The 26,347-nt window shown below is 30.6% G+C and overlaps 1 protein-coding gene across 1 annotated transcript; it reads left to right on the forward strand.

The window, feature by feature from the left end:
- Window positions 1-4,496: 4,496 nt before the first annotated feature.
- Window positions 4,497-17,714, forward strand: LOC111697877 (junctional adhesion molecule-like). Its single transcript, XM_023468010.1, has 7 exons — window positions 4,497-4,919; window positions 5,815-6,029; window positions 6,867-6,999; window positions 8,505-8,590; window positions 12,199-12,314; window positions 14,521-14,631; window positions 16,101-17,714. Exons 1-7 carry the CDS (start codon window positions 4,880-4,882, stop codon window positions 16,360-16,362), a joined length of 963 nt encoding a protein of 320 aa, XP_023323778.1. The 5' UTR covers window positions 4,497-4,879; the 3' UTR covers window positions 16,363-17,714.
- The last annotated feature ends 8,633 nt before the right edge of the window (window positions 17,715-26,347 follow it).

Below are 26,347 nucleotides of genomic sequence, written 5' to 3' on the forward strand. Positions count from 1 at the left end.
CCCCCCCCCATTCGGAAAGACAAACTCCGGAAAGAACAATTTCCGGAATAGAAAATTTGGTAGAAATAACCATTACCAGGCTGATCAAATTTCAGTAGGAAACTATAGTTAGATTTAATTTCTCATTTTAAAGAGTTGGCTTGGGTATTTTTAAGGACATTGGCTTGGGTATTTTTAAGGACCAAGCGCTGCGTTCAGAACAGACAAGGGGGATAGAATGTCTCACTTGAAGGAGTGAGTGCGTCGAAAATTCCGGAATCTGTCTTTCCGAATGATTTCCTTTTGGAATTTCCCCCAAATCTATCTTTATGCTAATTATTTAATGATAAACAATGTTTTGATGAGAAAGTTTGTATTGGAAACCAAGAACTGAAAGCTTTCTATAAACTAAGAAGTTGTAAACCTGATAACAATTATGTTAAACTAATCAGACAGAGTTCAGACTAGTTAAAAAGAAAACTATATTAATGACAATACAATTGCTAAGCATAGGGTGTCAATTATAAACGGGGTTATGGACACCTCCTTGCTCCCTCATTACGATACAAACATTAAATTTTAACCCAAGCACTCCAATTTTGCATCTTTTGTTATTTCATACTATGACTTCTGCTTGATCAAATAATCTAAGTTTAAACTATCAGAGGTTTGCACTATCAGTGTAAGAATTTAACGAATTTAAGCCGCGTCTAAAAAACCGGTTTCAATGGAGCGCCGGCTTAAATCTTGAAAAAAATAATACAAATTTAAGTGAAAACAACAAAATTTGAGCCGCAGCTTAAATTTAAACAGCGGCTCAAATTCTTTAAATTCGACCTCAGGTAGCAAAAATATAGGAAATAGGAATTAGAAAGTTTGAGCTGTGGAAACAAATAAATTCGTTTATATACATTAATTTAACTTGTCAAAAGAAAGAATTTTAGTAGATACAAAATTAATTAAAACCTAATCTTATTGATAACTTTACTAGTGACTGGAGATAGGGTTGAAAACCTGCAACATTTTGAACATGAACGGAATAAACTTTAGTTTAATGTCCGGAGAGTGTGAGATATGTGCAGCTCTAAACTTTAAGATTAGAGAAGAATAAAGTAAAACCTAAATTTACAATTCAATAAAACCAAGATGGTTTAGGTTCTAACTCAGTTTATAGATACAGTTGGGAATAGATACCGTTATCGGATAAGTAACTTGTTACAAACACAGAGTTGTAAAGGAACTGAACACTGGCCACAAACTCTAATTTTCTATTCCCTGTATCGTTGTAAATTAATGGTTAAAATCTTTGATATTTCAAACTTTGACAATAACATATAACAAAATTTATAGTTTAAAATGTCTAACATCCATGACTAGTTATTAATAGGCAATTTACCATAAACATAGCTTGAGTCTAAAAGTCGTCTTCCCATTCCAAAGTTTTCTGGGTCTTACTGTATTAACTTAGAGTTTGATGCGAGTAATCAGTTTATTTCCGATCTATTATACTACAGTGAGAACCAGCCAACTCAGAAATAGGAAGACGACTTTAAGACTCAAGTTATGACTTTAATATTCCAATGAACATGAGAAATATCAATTGTGCAGTGTACACAGACCCATTCTATGTGATTAGTTTAATTTAATAAGTGTCCGGAGAAACTGTTTGCTTAAAACAACATCAAATACACTTAAGTATTGATTTCAAATCGTCTTCCTATTCTATTGTTTTCTAGTTAACACTGTACTTTTATTGTTCTCTGGTTCTAGGAAGGTAAAAAATAAAGAATGACGATGTAAATTTGAAAGCCTAGTTTGTAAAGAATATATCTTTAACACGTGTATCCACTCAGGTTTGATGGATTAGAATAAACCTTGAGAAAGTTTAATCCATAGATTAATAACAACACAGATAGAACACTAGATGTCGTCTATTTAAGATTTAGGGGTTTGTCGTTCAGCAGACACCTTAGGCAGAGGCCCAAAAGAGTCAGGCGCATTCGGGATGGAACAGGCTTTGTCTTTGTCTTGTAATTCAACGCAGCATACGCCTAACTCCTTTGGGCCTCAGCCTCAGGGTTATTGTGAACAAAAAAAACCCTAAATATTGAAAAGAAGGCATCTATTGTTTTATCTGTATTGTTATTTATCTATGGTTAATCCGAAACTAAAACTCATGCTTGAAAAACTAAATTTAGATTAACGAAAAGATACAAAAACTAACTATTGAAGAAATTTAAGTGACCCCGAATTGAGAGAGTCTTAATTTACAATATCCTTGCTTTTCTATCTGAAAACTGATTATTTTCAATTTCAGTTCTTAAAGCAGGCACTTTTTGCACTGAGACAAGAAGGGAAGCTAAAAAAAGAAATTGATTTTAGATTGAATTATGACAGATCTAGCGTCAACTTAATACAATTAAAAGCTAAAGGGTACCCTTGTGATTCTGCAATTTAATTTACTTAAAACTGATTTTGACAGTCCTTGTAAAGATTTTTGTTTGCCATCAACTTTTAAAAAAATATATTATGATAATTTTAATATTTCTGTCTGCTTTTGTCCTATCATTGAAATGTAGTATCTATCTATAGCATGTGCTATCAGTGAAATGTAGTATCTATCTATAGCATGTACTATCAGTGAAATGTCCTGTTCATTAAATGTCCTGACCGTGAAATATCCTCTCTAGGTGACATATATAAATACATAGGTACTTTGAGCATATTCATAACATGCAGCTGGATATGAATAGATACTCTTTAGTCTTGAAGGATGAGCATTACTTTCTTTGTTGAGATTTTCAACATTTATTGTATTCTTTAATATTTCTTTCAGGAATTTATACCTTTAAAATAAATGGTTGTGCTATAATAGTATATTGTATATTATATATATAAATAATATAAACTATGTCTTATAGTGTTGTTTGCATTGTTGAAGAAAACATATCTATTACACGACAAGCTTTGCATAAACACTAAAAACTAAAATGTCTCAACTCAGATTCATTTGGAATAAAAAATATTTCCTCCAGATTTTAAACAAGATTTTTTTTCCAAATGAACAATTTTTTTTCTTAAAGCCCCATCATTGTGAACTAGATAGAAGGAGAAGGTAAAATGTATGTATTGCTGGTACGGCTTTGTGTAGCTCCTCTAGTTCGAGTTATCAGCAAATGTATCCTGTTACATATTAGAAATTCAAAACAATATTTTTTTTTCTGTTATAAAGTTATGGAAATTGCACACGGTTTCAATCTTAACTCCTTCAATTGAAGACCTATCGATAAGACAAAAAAGTTTTGAGACTCTAATATATAACTCAATAAGTTTGTTATTGGTGGTAAAATCAAAACTAAAGGGACTATGAGATCACAAAGTCGTACTTCAGATTACGTCTCTCTTTGCTTAATTAGCTGTGGAAACATCTTGAATGACACACTTCACAGGAGTGGAATTTAATAAAAAAAACTATATGAAAAGCTTAAAATGATGTTTTGATTATATTTCATCACTGATTTGGTGAATATAAAACAACAAAATATAACCCTAATTTTAACACTAAATAGTCTGGGGGCGTTTGGCGCCCCCCCCCCATTGTAGTTTCTTTTGTCGTAGCACTCTAATTTTTGACACTATTTTTTGTTTATATTTTTTTTTAATTTATAGGGTCGGGTACAGGGCGGAAAAAAAGTCCGGTCTGTGAAAAAAAAAATCTAAAATAGTCCATAACTTTTTTGTGACTAAGACTACAGATCTAAAAACTTTATTTTTGAAAAGCCCTTGAAAAATACACGTAGAAACATGTGTCACACTTTGAAATTTGTTAAACACAAAAATATGCTTTCAATTTTTTTGACCCTTTTTTAGTCATTTTTTTCAACCTCCCTAGCACCCAAATTATTAAAGTTATCGGTCTAGTTTATTTTATTTTTTATTTTATTTTATAAAAAATTTGGCTATGAACATGTATTTAAACCCTACACATATTCTCTAAGGCCTTTTTCTAACGCCCCCCCAGGCTATACATAGATGCAGCCTTTATAGGGTTAAAAGTATATAATATTAGAAAGCTAAAAATCTGTCTAATGCACCCAAGTTTATTTATATTTATCTGATTTGGTAAACATGGAAAAATGAGAGATCTCAGCGTTAAATTGACCATTAACTAAACAAACATAAACTGACAAGCGGTTAAATAAACTGCCTTGCTCTCCCCCGTGTACAGTTGTTATATATATATTATATTTACCCCACCCCTCCTAAATAGCTTTCTCACTCCCTTTCCCATTTATACCGTTCTTTTTAAATACCCACAGTCAGCTCCCCCTCATTCTCCCCTCCATCTCATTCTGTTGAATCTTGTGGAACTAGTTTAACGCGGCCAGGCATCGTCTTCCACAAGATAGTCTTAATCTCAATTAAAATTGACTTTTTAAGATAAATTTTTTATGTATTACTAAGAAATTTTTGGTCATGTTGAGATTTTTCGAAAAAAAGGCTTTCGGTGGATATAAAAGCCAAATATTTGTTATTGTATATGAGAATGTTGGATGTGGAGTAAGAGTTGCCGGGCTTTGAGACGTAAGCGCGCGTAAAGTACGAAGATGATTTTAATTGTCTAGGAGCTCAATTTGCGGATCAGGAGGCTCATGAGGTTAGTTCGCGGGGTTCATAGATGCTCTGCACCCCCTCTCAAGTCATGTACCCAATTTCGTTTTATAATTTGGCATGAACTGTGGGTCACACAACACTATACAGTTCTGGATTCTAACTTTATTCCCATCATTAATTTTATCATGTTTCAGACATTCATTTGAAAATGCAAAACTAGGGCCGCAGACTAGCTGGCCTCTATCCTTGGTTCTGAAGTATAGAATAGAGAATACAGAATTAAAAGATGAAAAAGATAATATTCTTCATCATTCTAGGTTCTCTCGGTAAGAATAAAAGAATTTGATTTAACACCAACTTAAATTTCTTATCTTTGCAACCTGATATTTCAAACTTTCAGACTATTTCAGACTATTTTGAGAGTACTAAAATTGCATTTAAATGCTAGTTTTAGACAACTTAAATTTAAAGCACTATACTTTCATATAGCGTTGGATATTTAGAGTTAATACAGATGATTATTGAAGTAGCCCATTTAGGGCTGGAAGGGTTGGGGGTTGGTGGTGTGGGGGGGGGAGTTCAGTCAAAGCATGACTATTTAAACATTATTAAAATAATTTATAAGTTTACTAATAGTAAATAATAGAGGACTAAATTAGCTTCGTTATCCTAAATATATTTTCAAGTGTATACTTTAGTTTAACTATGTTGAGTGTATTCTTTTAAAAAGGTTTAACTTGAGTTGCAGTTAGTAATTCTTAACAATTTGGTTTTAATTGGTGGCAAAATAAATAAATTGTTTATCATACTGCAATCAAATAATCATTAGAGATAGAAAAAAAGATTATATAATTAGATCCAACTTTGAACTTTTACCAATGGAATTTACATATTGAAAAATTTTGCAAGCAAGTGGGAAAATTTCCTGAATTTTCTTGAAAATAAAATACATCAAGGTTTAAGCTTGTGTGCAAGAAGGAAAATTTTCTATACAAATTTAAAGTTTTAACTTCCTGTTCATTCTTTAAACTTTAAATTTTAGCAAAGAGCTTGAATCTAAGATTTCTAGCTTTTAATAAAGATTTACAAAGATTCACCGACCTAGGGTCAAATGCCAAAGGGTCAAACGACATAGGGTAAAAAGACCTAGGGTCAAACGACAAACGGTCAAAAACGCGACGAAGGCACAATTGCTTTTCTAACACCTAAAATTTTGTTCAGGATTCCTTGGCACTGTTGGTAAAGAAAAGTATGACGTTATTGACAGCTCTGTCACACAATCCACCAAGAGTCCTGTTTCGAGTAGAGCAGAGCGTAGTCTAGGAAAGGTGTCCCCCAAGGGTCTATACACTGGTCCATACTTTGCACCTTCTCTTATCTCAAACTACTCTTCTATGGTTGGGGACACAGTTCATCTGTCATGTGTGGTCTTTCAGGTAAAAAAAAATTTTAGTCAAGACGATTTTGCAATCAAAGGAACTGTAAGCGTAATTTTTAGTGAACCTATTTTCAAAGATAACATAATGCCTGATTTACAAACAGTACCCTTGAAGCCTTAAAGGGAGTGTTGCGAAAAATAAAAACTAATCTTTCTATCTGTTGCGTCTATATGGAGAAAATTATTAAAAACGACTTAAACTGAAGAACGAAGCGTCCGTATGAATTCAGAAAGTTGCAATACACGACTCGGATCGTAAACAATCAATTTAAAAAAATCGTTCGGATATAGTCATCGATTATTTTTCGACGCATACGCATATAGCTAATAACTCCCTTTAATTTATACGTATATAGCTAATAACTCCCTTTAATTTATACGTATATAGCTAATAACTCCCTTTAATTTATACGTATATAGCTAATAACTCCCTTTAATTTATACGTATATAGCTAATAACTCCCTCTAATTTATACGTATATAGCTAATAACTCCCTGAAATTTATACGTATATAGCTAATAACTCCCTGAAATTTATACGTATATAGCTAATAACTCCCTTTAATTTGATCCAAAATGTAAAAAGTGTTTAATTCTGTTATGTTCTTATTCATCGTTTCTTAAAAGCAAGAAATGTTCAAGTCACTTTTGCAGAGAACAAAATGAAAATAAACAGTTAAAAGCATAAAAACATGGATGTTTATCAATGCTTTTTAAGGGAACTATAGTAATCTTCACATGGAGGGTCACTTAAGATTTTAACGGTTGACAGAATATAACATAAAAACCTTTTTTTCCACACAACCTAGCTCTAGTTTGATCATGTTTAATCTAGGTTGAAACCCAAAGTGTGTCCTGGGTTAGATCTCGAGACTCTCATATCTTATCTGTTGACACTACAGTCTTTGTTTCTGATCCAAGAGTTGTCATTATTCAAAACAAAATCAGAGGAGAGTGGACGCTAATTGGTAAGTGTTATGCAGTATTTGGTTTTACAGAGGCCGAACTTAATAGATTTGAACCGTGTCGCTGAACCGCCAATCACCGGTTTAAATTGCGCGGTAGCTCAAATCTAGCTCGAAGCACTGAGAAATTTTTAAGTTGAACCAACCATGTTTGTCTAGACGAGGTTCAAATTTGGTTTTAATTCGATCTTATGCATAAACACATTTTAAAAAAAACCCATACCTTAAAGCGACTGTAGACTCCATATAATAGAACCTCCATTTATATATATGTAAAGTGTCCGATGAAGAACCCTGAAAACCCTTTGTCTTGTCAAGGAAAAATTAAATGTTCTTATCCTTCTTTTTTCGGAAAATTTGGATTGTGGATTTTCTTTAAAATTGACTTGCGGATTAATGCTGCAGATACATTAAAGGAAATTGTCTAAATTTAACAAGTTTTAGCAAGAAAATCAATGATATCTTCCTCATTGTTACTCGGATAGGGGTTTAAAGAGGTATCATGAGTACACGTAAATGTCATCTATAAATGTAGAGACACTTGAATAAAACATCTACAATCCCTTCAAATATTGTAAAATTGAAAAAAAACATCTACAATCCCTCCAAATATTTTAAAATTGAAAAAAACATTTACAATCCCTTCAAATATTGTACAATTGAAAAAAACATCTACAATCCCTTCAAATATTGTAAGGCTTATCAACTTTTCTCATAGAAATATATATTTTGCACTACTTCGGGGAAATTATGATTGCAAAACTGAACTTTAATCAACTATGGTATAAAGTGTTTATTTTTCAATTCTAAAAGTTAAGGAAAAAGAAAACATTATGGCAGATGTAGTTTGTTATTGCGCGCTTGCACGTAGTAAAGGCTAAACAATAAATCAGAATGGAACTTTCCAGAATAAATCTTTCTCTAATTTACATTTCCACAAATGAAACCTTAATACTATATAATTTTCCCAAATGACGTGCAAAGATGAAATTTAAAAAAATTCTTTTTCACTACTGCTTTTTAATAAGAGGATTTATGATAGGGTGAAGACATGTAATATTTCAATAAGAGGTGCATGAAATGAAAAGAATTTTCGCCGAAACTCAAGTTTTTGAATCCGTATGTCTTTGATCTATTACAATTGAAACCTTTGATACTTCAAGCTTACATTATTTTATCTGATAACAATATTCATATTTTGAAAGGAATTGAGTCTTTGCAACAAATCCCAATTTTCTAATACCTATATATCTACAACCAAACTATATAAACCTTAGATATTTCAACCTTTGATGGTTTGATATAACAGAAGTCATAGTTAAAGATATCTAAGGTCTACAACATTGGGTTGTATTTAAAAACCAGAGTTTGTGGCAAAGACTTAATTCCTTTAAGGTTGCAAAGTATCAAGTAATCAAGAATGCCAAGTCTAAATAATAAAGCTCTTTAGCGCTTATATATTTGTGTATTAAATGTTAGCTATAGCTTTTCACTATTTTTAAATTTAGTGAAGGGTGTGAAGAAGAGTGATGAAGGTGTGTATGAATGCCAGATTAGTACACAGAATAAGATGAGTCATCTTACATATCTCAAGGTAAGGATTATTATACATTATTAATGTATTTAAAAGATTAAATAACGTTGAATCTTTCTATGGAATTTTGGTGTGTATGTTACCAAAAACAAAGCAACAAAATCGGCCCCTGTATTCTTTTTTTGCTTTTTGCAATTTCTCCCTCTTACAAAATATAAATTCAACAAGGACAGCATAAACAAATCTTTATATTTCGTGACGAATCTTTTGAAATTATATCCCTTTTTGCAAATATAAGAAAAAATCGTTCATATTTTATACTAAAAGTCTAACACCGAACTTCATAACAATTAAATATTGATTTACATAGAATTTTCAAACAACAAAGAATTGCTTTTATGTTGGTACAAGTAACAAAGACCCTGAATAATAAACAGCAAAATTATTTTTAAAAATTTAAAATGTAAAAAATATTTTATTGATTATTTAACTTGACGAAAATAAAACGGAAGTTAATAATTATTAATAAAGTATATAAGAAACAGAATAAATAAACTATTTGAAATCTATAAAACATTTAATTGATTCTGTATGATTGGTTAAGTGAGGCTATATCTGTTTTTAGTTGATATTTAATGCCTTGCTTTGGTCTAATTATCAATTGGAACAGTAAAGTTGAAATATGAAATTTAATAAACAAAAAATACAATTTAATGATTATAAATATATTTTTATTTTATTTATTTTATATTTTTATACTGATCTTCAAATCGTTTTATTTTTTCATATCTAAGGTCTCTGGCATTGAAATGCAAAGAAAATCAGAGTTTGTGACAAAAACTCAATTTCTTTACTTTTTTTAAAAATCTTCTGCTCATTCAACTTTTTTCTCCTAACCACTGAAAATTTTTTTCACCAATTTTGAAATGTGAAAAAATTACCGATCTCTTGAAATATTGACTTTCCACCACGTTTGTGTTACACACCACTAGACAAAAAGAAAAAGGTTCAATTTACTGGTTTCAGTGGTGGAACTCATCCAATTCTATTTTTGACATCAAAGTATGAAAAGAACAAAGTATTTGGTTACATATCGGATTATTTTGTAATTTAAAAAAAAGGAATCAAGATTGAAAGAATCTAAGAATTTTTCTATTGTGAAATGTCCATTCATTTTTTAATTTTTTCACTAATATTCTGCAATACATTTGTATTATTTTGTTCACTATAAATTGCAAATTCTAAAATTTATTCAAGGCTCATGCATTGTTGGTTTCTTTGAGACCCGGAAAAATGCTGGTTCTCTCTGAGATTAGAGAACTGGTCTTCTTTCATCTTTTGTCCAACACAAATCTGAAATTTAAAGATTTTTCTATTGTTTAAATCATAAGAGATGTTTCTTCTTTTTAAGCTGTACAAAGGAACGAGTCTAAAGAAAATTAGACCAAATTTTAGCTTTATTTAATTATTAAGGAAAGAACAATTCTACTGCATTGATTTCAAAATATTCATTGAAAAATATTCAATATTTAGGAAAATCGAGGGACTAGCTTTGATTTGTTAAAATCTGGTTGTTCAGAACTTTTTTACAATAGTTACAATAGTTACAATAGTTACAGTGAGCCCCATAAAACTTTGGAATTTCACACTCCACTATAAACAGAAGGATTAAGTCTAATTTATGCGGTATTTCTGGTACAACGCGACGTAATTGTGATTTATTTTGGTTACACGCTAGAAAGCTCTTCAATGAAAAGAGTTATGATTAAGATATAAATCTGACGTGGATTCTATTCTAACTTGACGTGGTGTTCAAGGGGTTGGCCAACAGATTGTTTTTGTAAGGTCAAATTTATAAAAATCCTGAATCAGACAGTTTTGTACAAAGTGCTTCCTTCAGCCATTTATCTTACAGAAGATTAGTTGCTCCAAGAAAACAATATTTTCCGCCTGAATTGAGAGTTTATAGCTTTATTTCTTTCATTAATATAAACATATACTTGGCTTGTTTGTCTGTTTGTTTGTAACTGATAAACGTCAAAACTACTCAACAGATCAGGCCCAAATTTTTGTGGGACCTCATATGACCCAGGGAATGGTTATTGATGATAAGAATTTCAAAAAATTTGCCTTCAAAAACTTGGATTTTCATAGAATTTTGAAAATTTACAATCAAATATAATTGAATAAAATAGACATAGAAAACTGTTAAAGAATTTTAAAGTGATTTTTTTATCCTTCTTCCAGTTATTACCGTATCCTTTCCACCCTTTTTATATGTACAAAAACATATGTAAAATAAAAAAAATTGGCATTTTTAAAGATATCCAACTTAAAACTCTTTTCCTTTAACCAAATTTTTAACCAGGTGTAAAGCAATCTCAGTCAAACTTAAAAAAAGAACAGACTGTCTTTTCAGAACTTTGGAGCGTTTTGCATATTTAAACTTTTATCCAAAGATATGTTGTAACTCATGAATTGCAAAACTTTTTGTGGTTTGGCCTTCATTAACAACTATACACCTAACCTTTAACATCAAGTCACCGTCGGGATGGGTATTAACAAGATTCGTTTAAAAAAAATATTTTTAGACTTTAAGAAGGTTTTAAGACAATATCAGACGGTTCCAACATTTTAAAACTTTATTCTGTAGAAGTTTGCTTTTATCAAACATGCAAATGTGTTACTCTTGAAGAAAATATAAGGCAAAAACGATCGTTTTTGGGTTTTAAAAAAAAGTTTTTGCCTTATATTTTCACCTAGGATAACACATTTGCATGCATGTTTGACAAAAGCAAAGTACTACAGAATACAATTTTAAATCGTTGGACCCTTCTTGCAGATTGTCGCTAAACCTTTTAAGAGTCTAAAAATATTAAAAGTTTTTTTTAAAACGAATCTAGCTATTGCCCATCACTCGTCACTGGGCCTAAAATTTACAATGATATTTTGTTAACAACAAACAAATAAAAACGTTTTAATAGTCCAAAGCTCTGCGTATCCACCAATTTTTAAGGTATTAGTTAGCATTTATACACCTAGTTCAAACATTTATAGTTCAAACATATAGATGTTTATAACAAATTTTTTGGAGGAAAGATTACCATCTCATTTATTATCATTTATGTTAGTGAGAAAAATGATTATTATACTGTGTGTTAACATGATAACAGCAGGGGTCAATATAATTCCTTTTTCAATCCCATTTGGGATTGACAAATTTGAAAAAAATGGGGGCAAATTCTTTAATTGGGGGCAAATTTTTAAAAAATTGTGGGCATTTTAAAAAAAATTGTGGGCATTTTTTTTTTTAAATTAGGGGTATTTTTTCAAATTGGGGGCAATGGGGGCAAATGTGTTAGTGAAAAATAATTTTAACTGGGGGCATTTTTTTTTTAAATTGGGGGCATTTTTTTCAAAATTGAGGGCAAAAATCATATGCACGTACAAAAGAACGGATTACTGATCGTAAACTTTGATTTTTGAATCCCTGCATTTTTGTAACCTGGTGCAAACCATTTACATCAAAATCTTTGATTATTTTGTAAACAGATCTTTCAGAATCCGTAGTTTTAGAAAGGAACGAGTCGCCACTTGTAGGTTCTGGAACCCAAGGTTGAGATAGAGGGGAGTCCAGATATATTTAATAAATCATATTATACTTGTAGGTTCTGGAACCCAAGGTTGAGATAGAAGGAGGTCCAGATATATTTACTAAAAGAGAATCTACAGTCCAGCTGAAGTGTTTAGTAACAGGCAGCTCACATGTCAATTCTATCAAATGGTAAGTTTATTATTCTTCTCGAACCCTTTTTTTAAAAAGAGAGTTTTAACCATAACCTTTTACTTTCCCATCCCATTATCTTTGCAACCCTACGTGGCGGGTCTTTGAGATTTCAAACTATAAATTCGCTTAGATAAAAAATATAAAAAAATCCAAGTTTGAAATATGATAAGCTTGCAAAATCAGGTTGCAAAGATATAGGGATGAGAAAATTTGAGCTTGTGGCCAAAACTCAGTTCCTTTGAAATTTTCAAATTTTTGACTTTTTTGAATGATACTTTTAAGTATTATTTTCGATACACCCAGGAAACCATAGTTTTCTATCGTAATGCAGTAATCTGAAGAACTTAACACTGACTAAAAAATTGTGGAATTTCGTGGAGAATGAGGACAAGCTTAGTTCTATTTAGTTACCCGTGACAAAGGGAAGTTTCCATGGTTTAATAAATGCTTGAAAAATAATCCCAAATATTATCTAACCCTGGAAGATATTCCTTTGATAGAAAATAAACATTATGATTTCTGTATTAAAAATACATAAGGATATAGAAAACCGTTAGGAACTAACGTATTTGTATAGGGTGTATATAGATACATACATCACTAGAATACAATGTATTGTACAGGGTGTATATAGATACATACATCACTAGAATACAATGTATTGTACAGGGTGTATATAGATACATACATCACTAGAATACAATGTATTGTACAGGGTGTATATAGACACATACATCACTAGATTACAATGTATTGTACAGGGTGTATATAAATTCATACATCACTAGAATACAATGCATTGTATAGGGTGTATATATATACATACATCACTATAATACAATGTATTGTACAGGGTGTATATAAATACATGCATCACTAGAATACAATGTATTGTACAGGGTGTATATAGTTACATACATCACTAGAATACAATGTATTGTACAGGGTGTATATAGATACATACATCACTAGAATACAGAGTATTGTACAGGGTGTATATAGATATATACTTCACTAAAATACAATGTATTGTACAGGGTATATAGATACATATATCACTAGAATACAATGTATTGTACAGGGTTTATATAGACACATACATCACTATAATACAATGTATTGTACAGGGTGTATATAGATACATACATCACTAGAATACAAGGTATTCTTAACATTTCTGTTACTTTCAAGGGATAGTAGTTTAAAGGACTTTTGGAAAACATTTTTATTCAGAACATATGGAAGGCTACTCGACGCTCGAAAGTCCGGTCGGTGTTCAGGAGATTTAAAAGAGTCCATATCTTTTTCCATAAAAATATTATTAAAAACTTACATTGTTGAAAAGCCCTTAAATACAGATTTTCAATAATTTGTCAAAATTTTTTATTTGTTGAAAATTTTTGATACTTTTTGTAATGAGCTGGCCTTCAAAAATTGGAATAGGAAGATGTATTGAAACTAAGATATTTTTCCAGGGGGAAAGGAGTTTAGGACACAGGATATAAATATTTAAATCAAAATTCAAAAGTGTCTGCATCAGATATCGAGTTTAGTTGATTCCTGAAGCTTAACTCTATATTTTCCAAAAATGTATGTTTTAAGAAAATTGAGTTTATTTAGAAAATTAAATAAATAGAAAAATAAAATAAAATAAAAATTCACATCAAGATTTTTCCCTCAAAATTAATTCTGCAATTACTTTAAAACTTGTTTTATTTAAACTATGTCCTTTGATCAACTATTTATACACTATACTTGTGCACAGAGTGAATTTAGTTCAGTAGAATGAATGACTAAAAAGTTTGCAGTACAATAACATTACAGACAGTACAGTATATACAGTACAGTACAAAAAGATGTATTTCTATGTTTTTCCATATGCAACATACATTTTGTTATTTGTAGTATCCTAAAGATCACAAAGCATGAAACATAAAGTTGATGAAAATTCAAATAAATAAAAATTCAAATCTTGTGTTGAGGACTTCTTTTCTGCTACATATAAACTTTGTCTGTCTGTTTCTTTGTATGTTTGTATCCAATAAACGTCGAAAGGGCTGAACCGATCGGTCCCAAATTTTGTGTGGGATCTAAAATGACCCCAGTGAAAGTTTAATCTTTAGTTTAAAAAACGATTCCCATTTCTAACTGTGATCTGTCTCTTTTAAACCATGTTAAAGCTTTAAAAATGTTTGTATTTAAGGCTGTATGAAGACGAGGTGTTGCAAACCCATGGAAATACGGAGATACGGCTAAGCCGAAGTCCTGAGTCTACTGTATCCGAGCTCATCATTCGACAAATACATTCAAACAGGTTAATAATTTACGATTTATTTCAAACTATAAATATAAAGAAGAACAAGCATTAAAAAACTTTCTTCTCATTTTAGGCCTTTAGCTCGAAGTATAACCTTATAGAAATCCAACGTATAGAAACAGCTACGTATAGCAACAAGGCGTATTTTCCGGGAGAACATTTTCTATATTTTTGAGAAATTAAACGTTTTTGTAAAACTTTGTAGCTTATCATTATCATTATCTTAATTTCTATTTATTTTAACATACTCTAGACATTAAAGGAGCAAAATAGTTTAATACGTACATTTGTACTGCTCTCTATTGTGCTTAAGGTCCCCCAGATTTTATTATGTAAATAAATGAATGATTATATGGTTATACATAAAATTGCGTGTTACTATTAAAAAAGATATTTTATAAAAATGCTATCTACAGTTTTATTTTTAGAAAAAAATTCTTAAAAGTATAAAAAAAAGTTCTCCAGTAATGCTAATATGATTTCATAAAATTCCGTTTTACCATTTAAATACAAGGATTTTGTGAAAATTATATCTACTCTACACTGATTATTTAATTTCTCAAAAATATAAAAAATGTTCTCCCGGAAAATACGCCTTGTTGCTATACGTAGCGGTTTCTATACGTTGGATTTCTATAAGGTTTGACGCCCTTTAGCTCTTTGTTTGAATAGACTTTAACTCTATAAACAAGCTAAATTAGATATTTAATAATAATTTACAAGTCCGGTCCGTGTTAAAAATATAAAATAGCACATTATAGTTTTTTTTTATGATTGAATTTACAGATCTGAAAACTACATTTCTGAAAAATCCATGAAAATATGTATCATCTTAACATTTGCAACCAAACTATTGAAGGCCTTAAAAAATTTGACCATAAACATGCATATTGCAAACTATACCTTTACATTTTTCTTAAAGGGACAATACATAGGTTCAGACCCAAAACCTTTACAGGGTTCAGAGACCCTCAATGCAAAGATGTCAATGCTCGAATCTTTATGGTACCCTGAGGCCGAATTTAAAGAATTTGAGCCGCGGCTTAAATTTAAGCCGCGGCTCAAATATGGTTGGTTCCACTGAAACCCGTATTCATTGTTTCAAGATTTAAGCCGGCGCCCAATTGAAAGCGGTTTTTGGTGGATTTAAGACGCGGCTCAAATTCATTAAATTTGGACACTGAACCTTTTTCTTTTCAATAATGTGAAAAATTTAGTCGGTTTTCTAGGTTTAAAAGTGAATAATTCTAATATCTTCCTTCCTGTCGTGGAGATAAGCTTGTCACTCTTCAAGAAGATAAAGGCAATCGAAAATAATAAGTTTATTAACTTATAAACTTCGATATATAATCTATATTTATTCAGACAACGCTTTCAAGGGTACCTTGGTGAATCGGGCATTGCCATCTTTTCATAGAGGGTGACTTAAAACAACGCTAACAGTTCCTTAAATAACGGTATTCTAGGATGGGAAATTACTCCTGTATCCCTGAAGGTCTGAAACCAGTTCTTGTTTATCTTCACGTCCTAGATGGTAATTATAGCTTGCATATTTATCATCACGTCCTAGATGGTATTTATAGTTTACATATTTATCATCACGCCTTAGATGGTATTTATAGTTTACATATTTATCATCACGTCCTAGATGGTAATTATAGTTTACATATTTATCATCAAGTCCTAGATGATAATTATAGTTTATACATATTTATCTTCCCGTCCTAGATGCTTATTATATTTTACATACGTATCTTCACGTCCTAGATGGTAATTATAGTTTACATATTTATCCTCATGTCCTAGATGGTAATTATAGTTTAGATGTGTATCATCATGTCCTAGACGGTAATTATAGTTCAAATATTTATCATCATGTCCTAGCTGGTAATTATAGTTTACATATTTATCATCATGTCCTAGATGGTAATTATAGTTTAGATGTGTATCATCATGTCCTAGATGGTAATTAAAGTTTAGATGTGTATCATCATGTCCTAGATGGTAATTATAGTTTACATATTTATCATCACGTCCTAGATGGTAATTATAGCTTACATATTTATCATTACGTCCTAGATGGCCAGTTTATATTTTTATCTTCACGTCCTAGATGGTAATTATAGTTTACATATTTATCACCACGTTCTAGATGGTAATTATAGTTTACATATTTATCATCACGTCCTAGATGGTAATTATAGTTTACATATTTATCTTCACGTCCTAGATGGTAATTATAGCTTACATATTTATCATTACGTCCTAGATGGTAATTATAGCTTACATATTTATCATCACGTCCTAGATGGTAATTATAGCTTACATATTTATCATCACGTCCTAGATGGACAGTTTATATTTTTATCTTCACGTCCTAGATGGTAATTATAGTTTACATATTTATCCCCACGTTCTAGATGGTAATTATAGTTTACATATTTATCATCACGTCCTAGATGGTAATTATAGTTTACATATTTATCTTCACGTCCTAGACGGTAATTATAGCTTACATTTTTATCATCATGTCCTAGATGGTAATTATAGCTTACATATTTATTATCACGTCCTAGTTGGTAATTATAGTTTAGATGTGTATCATCATGTCCTAGATGGTAATTATAGTTTAGATGTGTATCATCATGTCCCAGATGGTAATTATAGTTTAGATGTGTATCATCATGTACTAGATGGTAATTATAGTTTACATATTTATCTTCACCTCCTAGATGGTAATTATAGTTTACATATTTATCATTACGAACTAGATGGTAAGTATAGCTTACATATTTATCATTACATCCTAGATGGTAATTATAGCTTACATATTTATCATTACATCCTAGATGGTAATTATAGCTTACATATTTATCATCACGTCCTAGATGGTAATTATAGTTTATATGTGTATCATCATGTCCTAGATGGTAATTATAGTTTACATATTTATCCTCATGTCCTAGATGGTAATTATAGTTTACATATTTATCTTTACGTCCTTGATGGTAATTATAGCTTACATATTTATCATTACGTCTAGATGGTAATTATAACTTACATATTTATCATCACGTCCTAGATGGTAATTATAGTTTATATATTTATCATCACGTCCTAGATGGTAATTATAGTTTATATTTTTATCTTCACGTCCTAAATGGTAATTATAGTTTATATATTCATCATCACGTCCTAGATGGTAATTATAGTTTACATATTTATCATCATGTCCTAGATGGTAATTATAGCTTACATATTTATCATCACGTCCTAGAAGGTAATTATAGTTTACATATTTATCATCACGTCCTAGATGGTAATTATAGTTTACATATTTATCATTACATACTAGATGGTAATTAGTTTACAAAATTTAACTAGAAATCATACAGACAGAACAAATATAAAATTATCATATTGATTCTCATCAGCGTTTCTTCTTTTATTCACTATTTTTCCAAAGGAATTGAGTTTTTGCCACAAACTAAAATCTTCTGGTCCCAATATCTTTGCAACCTGATGGTGCAAGCCTTTGATGTTTTAAACTTAGATTATTTTATCTATAAGTATTAATAGTTTGAAATATCTAAGGTCTACGACATTGGATTACAAAGATATAGAGATTAGAAAATCAACTCAAATCCTTTATAAAGATAAAATGAAACTCTTATATTTCCAAATATTTCCAAATAAATATAATAAATGAATATAATAAATGGATATAATAAATAAATATTATTAAACTACAGGGTGTTCCAAAAAACATGGGATTTCGATATCGTCTTTGTCATGAATTAGCATTGTAATACCTAATTTCAAAAGCCGTAATATCATCATGTCTGCTAGAGTATATTTTATGAAAAGGGTAAAAGACTGTAAAGATTTGTCTATAATGTCTCCGCAAGATGAACAGTGAAGACGGACAAGTTTACTCTGTTTGTATACTGTAATTTTCTTGTTTTACTAAGTACAACCGTATGCAGTCAAAAAATAAACAAACAAAATGTATAGCAGACGAAACTCAGCTTACAGATTACAGCTTTCTCAGTAGGTATCACAATACTAAATCAAAGAATTATTTAAAAAGACGATATCGAATTCGTCACTGAATTCCCATGTTTATTGGGACTAATTTGTGTCACTAACACCGTGAGCTTTTTCGACTTTTATTGAATAGAAATTTAAAGGCTTTTTTGTAAAAAAAAAATATTTTATTTTATTGCATAGGGTTGGGTACAAGGTGGTAAAAATCCTGTTCGTGTAAAAATAAAATCTAAAATAGCACATATAACTTGTTACTAAAGCAACAGGTCTAAATACTATATTTTGGAAAAGCCCTAATAAAATGGATGTAGAAACAAGTTTTACATCTTGATATTTGTTTAAAACATTAAAATTAATTTTTTACATTTTTTTACTTTTTTTGACATTGTTTTCAACCCTCCCTAGCACCCAAACTATTAAAGTTATCGATCTATTTTTTTTTCTTTAATGAGCTGGCCTTCACGAATTGGGCTATGAACATCCATTTCAACCTTAAACCTATTCTCTAAGGCCTTTTTCTATGGGGAGGCTATACATAGATTCAGACCCCACAGCCATTGTATGGTTAAATATAAGATTTTTATCATGAAAATTTTCACAATTTATTTAATGCATATTAAACATTTAATAATATTCAGGCTATTTGCCATAGATCGTTCAGTAATTTCCTTTTTTTGAATATATCGGATATTTAAAGTTTTACTTTACAAATATTGTCTAACTAGCATCAGCAAATTTTTAACATTGGAAGAATTCGCCATTTTAGAAACGAGTTTAACAAATAATCTTAACATTTCGCTGATAGTGGTTCATGGGGTGGTTCGCCTTATAACTATATGAAACCAAGTGTATCATTCATTTATTCTAAGAATTGAAATTAAACTGAGAATTCTAATAATGAGAATATAGAGTTGAGTAGATTGAGTAAAGCTTAAACCTAGTTCTATACTAATTATGATGTCTATCAGGCCTAAGCAAATAATGAAATATGAACTAAGTATGCATACTTTTATTTCAGACTGGCTGGCTTTGATGTTTATCTACCTGACTAATTTACTCAGCTAGACTAAACCTATGATTCTAAAATCCCAAGGAGAGACATTTAACAATAGAAAGTAAAGACGACCTTCGCCTAGTTTATAGTTTTAATGTTGTTGTCACGTATATAATCTTCAGGTATAAAAATGTAATTGTTCCAAAATGTGCATTTTATAATTTTCATCTCAGTTTGGGATGAAAGAAAAATATTCCATGTTATATTCAAGTTTTAGTTTATAAAACCCATCAATAAATAAAAAAAATGCAAAATTAAGAAAATATTTGATAAAACACGACCTTTACAAACTCTAATTGTACCTGTTGTTCGTCTTATAAACTTTCAAATCAAAATAGGAACTGATCACTTGGCACAAACTCTAATTTCTAATCATAATATCTTTGTTTCCTGATGTTGAATTCAGCTTGTTCAAATAGACAAAGTTTGAAATATAAAAGGTTTACACATAAGGATGCAAAGATAAAGAAATTTGAAAATTGAGTTGCTTTATCAAAACATTTTTTTTATTTACATCATAAGATTAATATCTAAATCTGATGATGAACTATGTACTATATTAGCCTTGATGCTGCATAAAATGCATGCAACGATTTAAAAACTGCACCAATCTCGTTATAATGTTAAACCTGATATGTTTCAAATGTTTAAGTACCATAACAAATTAATGTTCCATTAATATTTTTAATAAAACATTTAAATAAATTAATATTTCTTTTAGATCCAAGAAACTAGATTATTAGAACAAAGTTGCATTGCTTATATATTTTACGGCTTTTCACCAATCTTACCAACCCATGATTCCCCCAACAGTGAAATGATAGTTTATGTAACTGTCCCTTGGGACAATTTAACAAAATTACTCCCCCTGCTAAGAAGTTTTCGTGCAAAGATTACCGCATTTTTATTTCAAAAGACGATACAATTGTGTATACAACTTCCTTGTAAAGTAGTTTTTTAAGTAGATATTGATTAATTCCCAATACCAGCTTATGATTCCTCCAATTATATGAAGTAGATAGAGGTCGTTGAACTTCCTTTTGTTGGTTTAAATACTGAATCACTGATTCAAATCCTCATGACCCTTTAATTTGAAGCGGCGCCATAGGTAATTCAGCGACCTTACTCTAATTTATTAAATTCAGTATACCAGAGGCCGAATTTAAAGAATTTGAGTCGCGGCTTAAATTTAAGCCGCGATTCTATATGGGTAATTCAACTTTAAATTGTAACGCATTTTCCAAGATTTAAGCTGGCGCTCAATTGAAACAGGTTTTTGGCAGATTTAGGCCGCGGCTCAAATTCATTAAATTCGGACACAGATAATTTAAAATCTTAAAAAATCAAAATGTCTCCCCCCTCCACACTTGCACTGTAAATCATGACATGCTTTACAACATAAAGAAGGCAGAATGATATTCATATGGTTGAGGGGGGGGGGGGGGTAATTTGTTGAGCTGTCATCAAGCATGGTTTTGCACTTGTTTGACACTAACCATGATTAATTCTAATTTTGGTCAATTATTTTTCCTTCTTCTCTATGATTACAAACAATAATTTGATCAAATAAATATTAAAAATATAGAATTGTATTAATTTTCCAACCATATCAATAATGTTTATTGTGCAAGTACGCGGATTTTTGCCTAAACTTTAAATTTCAAAATAAAAAAATCGCTATTTGGCATCAAAAGTCGGATGACGGCTAAATCAGCGATGTTTGTTGAACGTAAAAAGATTAGTTGAATATAAGGGATTTTCTTGTTGAATGTAAGCGATATTTAAATTCTGAATTTATAAATCAGTTTGTAAGTAGAGGACATTCAACTCAACATTAAATATCTGGGATAACTGGTTCTACACGTTGTCATTACGTCATAAAAATAAATTTATTTAGCTATATAATCAAAAAAAACGCTAAAGTGAACAATATCTGAAAAAAAAAGTTTACTAGGAAATCAAGTGTCAAAGTTCCTAAACATGTGGTTAGACTCAGACTTTTTAACAGTCCCAAAATCCAAAGACTGCCTTCAGGGGCGTATTCAGGAATTTGTTCAGGGGGGGAATTAAATTTTTTTAACTTTCCAGTGGGGGAGGGCTTAGCACCCGCTGGAGCCTAAAAACCCCCTGAAAGCAATAGATTTCACTGGTCCAGGAGGGGCTTAGCTCCCATAGCCCACCCCCCTGAATACGCCCCTGACTGCCTTTATGTTGCAAAAAGTGGTTAAAATATAAGATATTAAACTGTTCTTTTCTACGCAATCTCGGGCAGATGTAGTTCATCTGTAGCTAAATATAATTCAAAATTTTTCTCTATCCATAGATTACGACCTCTTATAGATTAAAGGTCGGTAAAGGTCCCGGGATCTTGGGTTTCTATAATAACCAAACTTCCAGAGATGGTAGGATTGCACCCATTTTAACCATAAACTGCAGACTAGGGAGGGGGAGGGGGGGCGTTTGACAAATTATTAAAAATGGAAATTATTTCTGTAACAAAATTTGTTGCCGCATTATTCTTCAAAATTTGTTGAAGGAAATTTATCATTCATCCTGTCCCGTCATCTGACATCCCCCCCCTTATTTTGAATAAGGACAACCTCCCGTGATTAAACTACTCTAGGTTGGGTTAGTTCGGCAGAGAGATATATTCACTAGGGGTTGTAATTTTTCAGAAAGCAGAGGGGTAACGGCACATTTAATAAGAAATCACATTCTTTCTATAAATATAACATTTTTAATTGTTTTTAGAAATTTATATCTGTATACATTTATATGTTTTCATTCTTTTATCTAATATTGCAATAAGAAGAATAGATTATCATTTTTTAAGTATGATTGTATAGCTTTAGAACTCTCGTTAAAAAGTGTAAAACTGAATTTAATTGATAAATAAATACCAGTGCGGAGGTTAAAGTATTTGTAGAGATGGGAGACCTTGTTTGCGGTTTTTATCAGGCTCGCCAAATGTTTCTCTTTTTCACAAGATTTGTTGCCCCCCCCCCCCCCGCAAACCCTTTGTATACAACGATTTTTTATGCCCAGTTTATTCATATTCTTCTCAAAAGTGAATTCATTTTCTCTAATTCAACATAAAATATCACTAATTAGTCTTTGCTGTCTAGAACACTTATATCTGTACTTTTATGTTTTTAATTGACATATTTTGACGTAGTTGAATAAGATAATTACAGAATATATCAATAAGATGTTTCTGTAACAGAGAATTTGATATAAACAGTTTTTAAGTTCCCCCAAGTTGGAAAACAGTATTCAACTATGAACTAAAATATGACACAAAATTCTTTATGAGAATTTATTTCCAACGGAAATGTATGAGAATTCTTCGGGAATTCTATAAGAATTATAAGGGAATTATAAAGGAATTCTATAAGAATTTTATCGAGTTCTATGGGAATTCTGCGGAAATTCAATAGAAATGTTGCAAAAAAATGAAAGATAAAAAGCATGAAACACACGTTTAGAAGTTTATGTTTAACACTACAAAAAAGTACATGGTTCAAAGTATGGATAACAAATATTCCCAAAATAAATTTTTTGTTTTTGTATTTTAAAAATCAAATGTTATTGTTTTATAAATGTACTGAAAGGTAGAGGAACTATTAAACCCAGAATTTATTATTTGAAAAGGGCCCAACTCTAAATGATTTAAAATCTCTTCTTATAAAAATCCGCCTTCCGTTCTCTCTTCATGTTTTGTATTATTGAGCTGGAGACTGAAGTGCACTTTCCTAACATTCCATTCATTTCTCTAGTTCATATTTCACCTTGGCAATTTTAGATCAACATTCTTTGATATTTAGAATTATTTAAACCGGTTTTCGTGTATTTACATAATGTTCCAAAAACACATGTGAATGAAGCATGACTAACATTGAAGCGTCTGCTCGGCGTTTTTTGTACACTAAATGAAACCTTATAGTGAAACCTCTAGTTTTTTGTACACTAAATGAAACCTGATAGTGAAACCTCTAGTTTTTTGTACATTAAATGAAACCTTATAGTGAAACCTCTAGTTTTTTGTACACTAAATGAAACCTTACAGTGAAACCTCTAGAATTAAATGAAACCTGATAGTGAAACCTCTAGAATTTCCAACAATATTATTTAGCTAAAAGGAATTGAGCCTTTGCCACAAACACAGATTTACTAATCCTCATATCTTTAAAACTTGATGGTGTAAACCTGTGATAGTTCAAACTTAATTTATATGATCCAACATGATTGATAGTTTGAAATATCTAAGGTCTGCGACATTGGGTTAAAAAGATATATAGATTAGAAAATCCGAGTTTGTTGCAAAGACTCAATTCCTTTAACAAAATCTAAATTTTTTTCAAACTCTTTATTCTTCCAAGCTTTTAAGCTATTGCCATTTAAAAGTATCTTTATTTAAAAACATATTGAACCAGTGAAACATTTTGAACTGTTAACCCTATCTCTGCTGGGGTACTTGATATGATGGAAGGGAGGGGGGGTCCTTTTGACAAACCCCCTTCTAAATCCCATGTTTGATGTCCATATATGACAATTGATACATTATTAGAAAGCTCTTGTGCTCTACTTTTAGAATCTGCAAAAAAATTTGAAAATTTGCAAAATTTAGTTTTTAAGTCGCAAAATCCGTTTATATAGTAAAAATGTTTGCAAAATAAAATTTGTCCAAAAAAGTCCTTGACCATGCCATTTAAAATATGCAAAAAATTTTGCAAAATTTTAAATAACCTGATTTTTAATCAAGAAAAACTAAAAATGTGCAAATTTCCTTTGACAGGTTGTTTGTAAACGATTGCTATTATTTTTTGCAAAACTTGTGCAATTCGTTTTCTTATGTCAAAGGCTTTCCAAAAAGCTAAATTTTATTAAAATCTGACAAGTGGAAGTGGGTCAAAACAAAGATTCAGTTTGTTACAGGAAAAAACATTCATTCAGGCAGCGTGCCTGAGGACTCAGGCAGTTAGTATTAAAGCCCGGTTTTAGGGAGGGCTTTGGGTATGTAGGAAAAGTCAGAAAATTTCAACAGCCTCAGACCAATACTTTTTGAATTATGTAAAAAAACTACTGTGGTGGGGTCAAATTGACCCCCCCCCCCAGCAGGAATAGGGTTAATTTGGAAGAGAAATGTTAAAACTGGGACAAAATAAATCCAAGATTAAATCATGTCCTGACATAGTTTTGTCTTGAATTGTCTTGTCTTGCTAAAACTTTTCTGGAACCAAAGTCTTTGCCGCAAACTCCAATTTTCTAATCTTTATATCGGTTCAACCTGATGGTGTAAATCTTTAGTAATTTCAAACTCAAATTATTTTATCATGTATAATTGATCTCAAGTTTACGAGTACATGTGGTTGCAAACTTTTAAGGATTAGAAATTGTGAGTCCACTCTCTAAGACTCAGTTCTTTTATACAAATAGTTTCAGACGTTTTTAAGTTTGCAAATAAAACATCACAATCAGTCTGCAAAAAATAATTGAAAAACAACTTAACATTCTTGCAAAGTCTAAAGTTTAATTGCAAAAGTTTAAATCTAGACGCGGTATCTTGTCATAAAACCGTCCTTTATCAAAAAGTTTCAAGAATTAAGAAGATGTAATTTTTTTCTTTCATAGATTTCAATTCTAAACACAAAACATCTACCTACATTTTAAACTGAAATGTAAATTAAGAACTATTTTGAAGATGATAAAACAAATCTACAATTGTTTATAAAACTATTTTGTTTGTGTAAAGATTCTGATAGATATTCTCTAAACTTGATGTGGTTAAACTTGCAAGAACTGTTCTTGACTCTTGTCCGATTGTTTCTTTTTAGTTTGAAAGTATCAAGAAACTGGAGAGTTCTTTCTCTCTTTGAAAATACTTAGCTAGTTTATTTCTTACAACTGTATCAAGTTACTTGCTACAGACACACAAAATGAAACTTTAAATCTAGGGAGTGTTTACAGAATTAAGATGCAGATACAATTCAGATAATTTAGGCATACAAATATTTCGAATATTTTTTCTTAACATTTTCGATACTTTTTTCATAATCTGACCAAATAGTAAAAAGCTAAAATACAAATTTTACAATTTACAGAATTCACTGGAAGCCATTATTTTGAATAAATTGTCTAATAATTATTAATACTAAAAAGAGGTGAAATAAACAGTTGACGAAAAATAAAAACGCAAAAAAAAGAATGAAAAATTACAATGAATGATTGAAAATTAACCCGAATATGTGTCCCATTTCCAACCATATTCATAAATTATTTACATAATCTAACAATCCATCCTTCTTTATCATCTTAGGGCTGGCAGATTTATTGCATCCGTCTTTAGAAAGAAATATTTTGAACCAGATTTAAATATTTCTCGTTTCAAAATGTTACAATGATCTGTAGAGTATGTAAAAAATGTTTTAACAAATGTATCCACCAAGAAGTCAAACGTTTTTAACATTATCCTTGCAGAACTCCGACAAAACTATAGTTTCAGTAGAAGTAATTATTTCCATTTACTAATAGCGCCGATTGAAGGATTCATATCTCTGATTGGATAATGAGATAGATAGAAAGATAGATGTTACCGTCATACTATTTCTATTG

Source organism: Eurytemora carolleeae, unplaced genomic scaffold, assembly GCF_000591075.1.
Source record: "Eurytemora carolleeae unplaced genomic scaffold, Eaff_2.0 scaffold306, whole genome shotgun sequence".
NCBI classification, from domain to species: Eukaryota; Metazoa; Arthropoda; class Copepoda; order Calanoida; family Temoridae; genus Eurytemora; species Eurytemora carolleeae.